The following is a 6,259-nucleotide window of genomic DNA, read 5'->3' as shown; positions in this document are numbered from 1 at the left end:
TTCAATATTACAAACCTACTCCAACTTTCGGAATCAGATTCCGACTCTGATATCAAAACGTCCACTACCGGTCAAAATCTCCAAAAATCCGACTTTCGCAATTTCAAGCCTTAATGAGTTACAGACCTCCAAAATACAATCCGGACACACCCCTAAGTCCAAAATCATCCAACGGAGCTAATGGAACCGTCGAAACTCTATTCCGGAGTCGTCTTCACACAGTTATGACTACTGCCAAAATTCTAAGGCTTAAGCTTCCGTTTAGGGACTAAGTATCCCAAAACACTCTGAAATCAAAAACAAAATCTCCCGACAAGTCACATAAGCAGAAAAAGATACGAGGGAAGCAATTAATAGGGGATTGAGGCTATTACTCTCAAAACGACCGGCCGAATCGTTACATTACATGGCCAAACTTTTAAGCATTTATTGTATAACCATAAGAAACTTTGATTTTTAAATTATTTAGATGAATTTTATTAATGAGAATGACACAACATTATGGTCAACTATGTATTTCATCATAAATAGTTAGCACTTTGATTCTTTCACATGAATTATGAATACTTTGATTCATTCACATGAATTGTGAATTTATGATGGGCTCAAATTGAAAATTAAATTATTCACAAAAACTTATTTTAATATTCAACGATACCCACTTTTCTAGCTTTTTCCCGAAGGGGCGTGAGAGTGACACACTCACGCTCCTAATTTCCCAACCATACAAGGAAAGGGCGGAGAAAGATAGCTTTAGCGTGTTGTTTTGGGCACTACACGTCATTATGACACGTGTCATCGTATAATAGGCCAATCCCACGAGGCGGTTTGGTCTTGGAGTCGGCCGTAGCGTCCATAAAAGGAGGCTCTCCCTTGCCTGTTTCTCCATCATTCGTCAGATTAATCTTCTCTACTTCTTTCATCGCCTTCAAATTTCTCTCTCAAGGTTTGAGAATTTCCTCAATTTCTCGCTTTAGCAGTTCCTTTTATTGAATCAACGATTTGGGTATCTAAATCCCTAATTTTGAAGTTCATTGTTTAATTGTTTGTTGTTATTATATATTTACAGATGCAGATCTTCGTGAAAACCCTTACCGGAAAGACCATAACTCTCGAGGTCGAGAGTTCCGACACAATCGACAACGTAAAAGCCAAAATCCAGGACAAGGAAGGAATTCCCCCAGATCAGCAAAGGCTTATCTTCGCCGGCAAGCAGCTTGAGGACGGCCGTACTCTCGCCGATTACAACATCCAGAAGGAATCTACCCTTCACTTGGTCCTCCGTCTCCGAGGTGGGATGCAGATCTTCGTCAAAACCCTCACCGGCAAAACAATCACCCTTGAGGTCGAGAGTTCTGATACCATCGATAATGTCAAGGCCAAAATTCAGGATAAGGAGGGCATTCCTCCAGACCAGCAGAGGTTGATCTTCGCCGGCAAGCAGCTCGAGGATGGCCGTACCCTCGCCGATTACAACATTCAGAAGGAGTCTACCCTTCACTTGGTCCTCCGTCTCCGAGGTGGTATGCAGATCTTCGTCAAAACCCTCACCGGCAAGACTATCACCCTTGAGGTCGAGAGTTCTGACACCATCGATAATGTCAAGGCCAAAATTCAGGATAAGGAGGGCATTCCCCCAGACCAGCAGAGGTTGATCTTCGCGGGCAAGCAGCTCGAGGATGGCCGTACCCTTGCTGATTACAACATCCAGAAGGAATCGACCCTTCACCTTGTCCTCCGTCTCCGTGGTGGTATGCAGATCTTCGTCAAAACCCTCACCGGCAAGACCATCACTCTGGAGGTTGAAAGTTCTGACACTATTGACAACGTCAAGGCCAAGATCCAGGACAAGGAGGGGATTCCCCCAGACCAGCAGAGGCTGATCTTTGCAGGAAAGCAGTTGGAAGATGGTCGCACCCTTGCGGACTACAACATTCAGAAGGAGTCCACCCTGCATTTGGTACTGAGGCTGAGGGGAGGAATGCAGATCTTCGTGAAGACATTGACTGGGAAGACCATCACCTTGGAGGTGGAGAGCTCTGACACCATCGACAATGTAAAAGCTAAGATCCAGGACAAGGAGGGTATCCCACCGGACCAGCAGAGGTTGATCTTTGCTGGGAAGCAGCTCGAGGATGGAAGGACCTTGGCTGACTACAATATCCAGAAAGAGTCAACCCTTCACCTTGTCCTCCGTCTCCGTGGTGGTTTCTAGGTTGCCTGTTGTTGATGTCGTTGTGTCGTGTTGATTGGCTGTGTCTGTTTCTGGTTGTGGTCGTGATGTGCTTTGTCTACTGAGGTCTCAAAGATGTTCTATGCTATTTCTGTTTGCTGTTTCTTTTATGTTCTCTGTTGTGAATAAAGATTCCGAATTCTGTCCTAAAGATTCCGAACTTTCGTTTATTTTATCCAATGCAGTTGATATACATTGTCATTGAGCTCCATCTTCTGTTTGATGATTGTTGACGGTGAACTACCAGTTATCACCTTGAAATCCACAAGAATGTCAGAAATGTGCATTTTAAAAGAGAAGAAACTAGTTGATTGTCTGTTTCCTTTTTATGCCATTGTAAATAGAAGATGAGAACTCTGAATTTTTACATGAAGACATTCATTATCAACTCTGTGCTGCTGGTAAATCATGCTTGGTTCTTGCAAGGCCTTTATTTCCTGGCATCCAGCTAAAGATCAATTCAATAAGGTTATCGAACTTCAACCTTGCTGGATCTTTGGTTCTCAGTTCGTTCTTTAAACATAAAGCTATTCATATTTTTTTCCTGCTGTGGGGTTAACATTTTGGTTACCATCCAGAAAGATGCCACTTTTACTTCTCTCCCCGAGAATATGTGCAATGCTCGAGTAGCTTGCTACCACTCGTCAATTTTTGAACTGGAGACCGTCTAAACAAAGTAGGACATAAGATTCCAACTAGCTAAGCTGTCATTTGTGGCCAATGCCAATAAGGCACTCTTTGGACATACTCCAGGTACCAAGAATAACATATCAACTTTATAATGGGCAGCTTCCAATGAGGATGTAAGGTTATTCTAATAACCAACTGTTGTTACACATCGGATCATTTGGAATGGAGCAATGACCCTCGTCCAAGGAAGGAGCTTATGGCTTGTGTGAATTGGTTGGGGGCACCCTCCGGTCTTCACCATCTCTTTCCCTTCAAATCCATAACATATATTGTGAATGTGCATCTTTCGTTTTCCAATTTTTTTTTCCTAATAAAATTCTTAACAGCTGGGTTTAACAGGTCCAAGTGTTTATGCAGTGTAGGTTTGGATTGTTCTTTTCTCTTATCTGTTTGATCGTTTCAAGAATCACCAATACATGTCGTGGAGTATTGTGGCTTGTCGGATATCTACTGCCTTCTTACTTTATTACCTATTTTATGCTTAGAGTTGTAGTATTGTTTGATTAGCTTCATCATGCTCGAGGATGTAAAGCCTGGCTGGCAGTTTCTTTTATTTGGTTACTGCTTATAATGTGAATTTTGTAGTACTTGGATATTTTGAGATGTTCTAATCCTATCTGGACATCGGTGGCAGCAGTTCATATTGTTCATCTTTATAGGCCTCCTCTTTGTAGGTGGTGGGGACGAGAAGTATGGACGGTGTCCCTGCACAATTGATTGGCTTCATACAACTTCTATTTAACCTCACTCAGTTTTATTTTTTTGGTTGCTTCTGAAGTGCTAGCTCTGGTCAGCAGCGTCTTGGTTGTTTAGCAAGTTCTTGATTATTTGGTGGGGAACAGTTGGACAGCTGTACCCTAGTAGAATACACTAGGAAGGAGTATACCCTTCACCTGGTGGTCCATCCCTGTGGTTGCTTGTAGATTCTTTAAAGACCCTCACTGAGAAGACCTTAAAACTGGAGGTTGAAAGTTCCAACACGATTGACAGCATCAAGGCCAAGTTCCAGAGCAAGGAGGGAGTTTCTCCAGGTAAGCAGAGGATGATCTTTGCTAGCAAGCAGCTTGAGGGTGATGCATTCTTGTGGTCTACATCATCCAGAAGAATCCTTCATCTTGGCCTACAAGGAGGGAGTTCCACCAGATAAGTGGAGGTCGATCTTTGCAGGGAAACAACTGAGAATGGGAGGAGTTTTTGCAGGGTAGCGGCTGAGCATGGAAGACTTTCACTGGCAATAACATCCAGAAGAAGTCAACTCTGTACCAAGTCCTCTGCTCCGTGGTAGCTTCTAACCTGTTATTGATGGTCGTTATGTTGTGTTGGATCTCGTTACTGTCCGTTTAGTCGTCTGTTGCTTTTCATGATGTGCGGTATCGTATGGGAAGCTGGACTTGAATTTTTGTGTGGTTCTATTCATTATGACTTCTGTTTTTCTGTTTTGTGAATCGGTGAGAGGATGTATATCTTGAATGTCAAGTCGCTGTGCTCCCTTGGTGGCAGTTTGTGAATTTATCTTTCTCCCCTCTTTCACTGTGAGGCGGCTGATCTACATTCCCTTTGATGGCATTTCCTGCTTGATAATTGATGGTCAGGTATTCACCCAGAAACTAGAGGAGATGCATACCTTGGAGGTTCTGTTATTGTCAGAAAGAAGTGCGCGAATCTCCCCTGGTATATTTGTTTGTGTGATTGCCCTTGTTTTGTTTTCATTCCTTTTTTAGTTTTCAATCAGGAGAGGGGAAGACCATGCTGATGAGGATCTGTTCTCTTCTTTGGTATCAACTCTTCTGGGTATCCACTCTGCTGGGATTCCGGTGGTCGTGCTCTCTACATTTCTGGCTTTGTTACTTGGCGTCTAGCTTAGATTGATTCAATAACATCGTGAAGCTCCCAGCTTGTATCTTCAAGTATTGGAATCTTTGATCTACTTTCTCACTGAGGATATCCCACGACCTCAACAGTATGTGAAGTTTACATGAATTTGTGATCAACTGAACAAGGCAGACTTTGATGATTAAAGGTGCAGCGAGAGAAGCATAGCGAACGAGCATACTGGTCATCTAGTGACAAGTACAACTGTACAAGGCAATTTAATAATCAGAGTTGCTTGCAATTTTTCTGGTGATAAGGGTGGACACTGCATACATTTATGATTACATGAATTTGTGATCAACTGAACAAGGCAGACATTGATGATTAAAGGTGCAGCGAGAGAAGCATAGCGAACAAGCATACTGGTCATCTAGTGACAAGTACAACTGTACAAGGCAATTTAATAATCAGAATTGCTTGCAATTTTTCTGGTGATAAGGGTGGACACTGCATACATTTATGATTACATGAATTTGTGATCAACTGAACAAGGCAGACTTTGATGATTAAAGGTGCAGCGAGAGAAGCATAGCGAACGAGCATACTGGTCATCTAGTGACAAGTGCAACTGTACAAGGCAATTTAATAATCAGAATTGCTTGTAATTTTTCTGGTGATAAGGGTGGACACTGCATACATTTATGATAACCTTGATCTGAATGGGAATCTCCAAATCAGAATTTCTGAATCTGTACGAGGAATTTGAGCAGGAGGAGGCCAACGGTATTTATCCCAGTATGATGTTTATGCTGTACTGACAGTTACCCATGCTTGGAGCCTGCTGATTCTGTGGGCTCCAATGGCAACTAGGGAAGCACACGAACTAACTCACCATCTATTGAGGTGCACCAGTTGGTCTTCCTCATCACTTTTACTTCAAATAGAGGTTAGGAATGCAAGCTATATAATGTATAACTCAAACAGCTAGAGACCACTGGTTAAGCTGTTTGTGCAGCTCTGTTTTACTGACGTGAGTGTGCTGAGAAATGCATGGCTATGTGAAGTGAAACCAACTCCCAATTTCCATTCTCATGCCATATCTTTGCTTTCAAGTCTTGCTTCCTATCTGACGTCGCTATTTCATATATTTTCCTCTAAGCTAATTTCTCATTTACAATTCCATTTCTTGCAGAAGACATTGTCTAGAACTGAACATTCGCTGGCAACACACTGTACCTTGTCCTCCTCCTCCATGGTGGTTTCTAAACCGTTTGTGATGGTCTTTATGCTGTATTGAGTCTCTTTTCTGTCGTTTGGTTGTCTGTTGATTTTCATGTTGTGTTGTGTCCAATGGGAAACTGGAATCATATTTTGTGGTTCTGTTCATTTTGACTTGTGTTGCTGTATCGTGAATAAGCAAGAGGACAGTTGTCTGGAATATCGAGTCTCTGTGCTCTTTTGGTGGTAGTTGGTGAATTTATCTTGCTCCCCTCTTTTACCAGTGATACAGTTGATCTACATCCC

At 42.4% G+C, this 6,259-nt stretch overlaps 1 protein-coding gene across 1 annotated transcript; it reads left to right on the top strand.

Annotated features, from left to right (window-relative positions):
* Positions 1-791: 791 nt before the first annotated feature.
* LOC104090883 (polyubiquitin) lies at positions 792-2,384 on the top strand. The gene is made up of 2 exons (XM_009596082.4): positions 792-946; positions 1,070-2,384. Exon 2 carries the CDS (start codon positions 1,070-1,072, stop codon positions 2,213-2,215), a length of 1,146 nt encoding a protein of 381 aa, XP_009594377.2. The 5' UTR covers positions 792-946; the 3' UTR covers positions 2,216-2,384.
* Positions 2,385-6,259: the final 3,875 nt, after the last annotated feature.

This window comes from Nicotiana tomentosiformis, chromosome 7 (assembly GCF_000390325.3).
Source record: "Nicotiana tomentosiformis chromosome 7, ASM39032v3, whole genome shotgun sequence".
Taxonomy (NCBI): Eukaryota; Viridiplantae; Streptophyta; class Magnoliopsida; order Solanales; family Solanaceae; genus Nicotiana; species Nicotiana tomentosiformis.
This window is presented reverse-complemented; position numbering and strand designations above follow the sequence as displayed.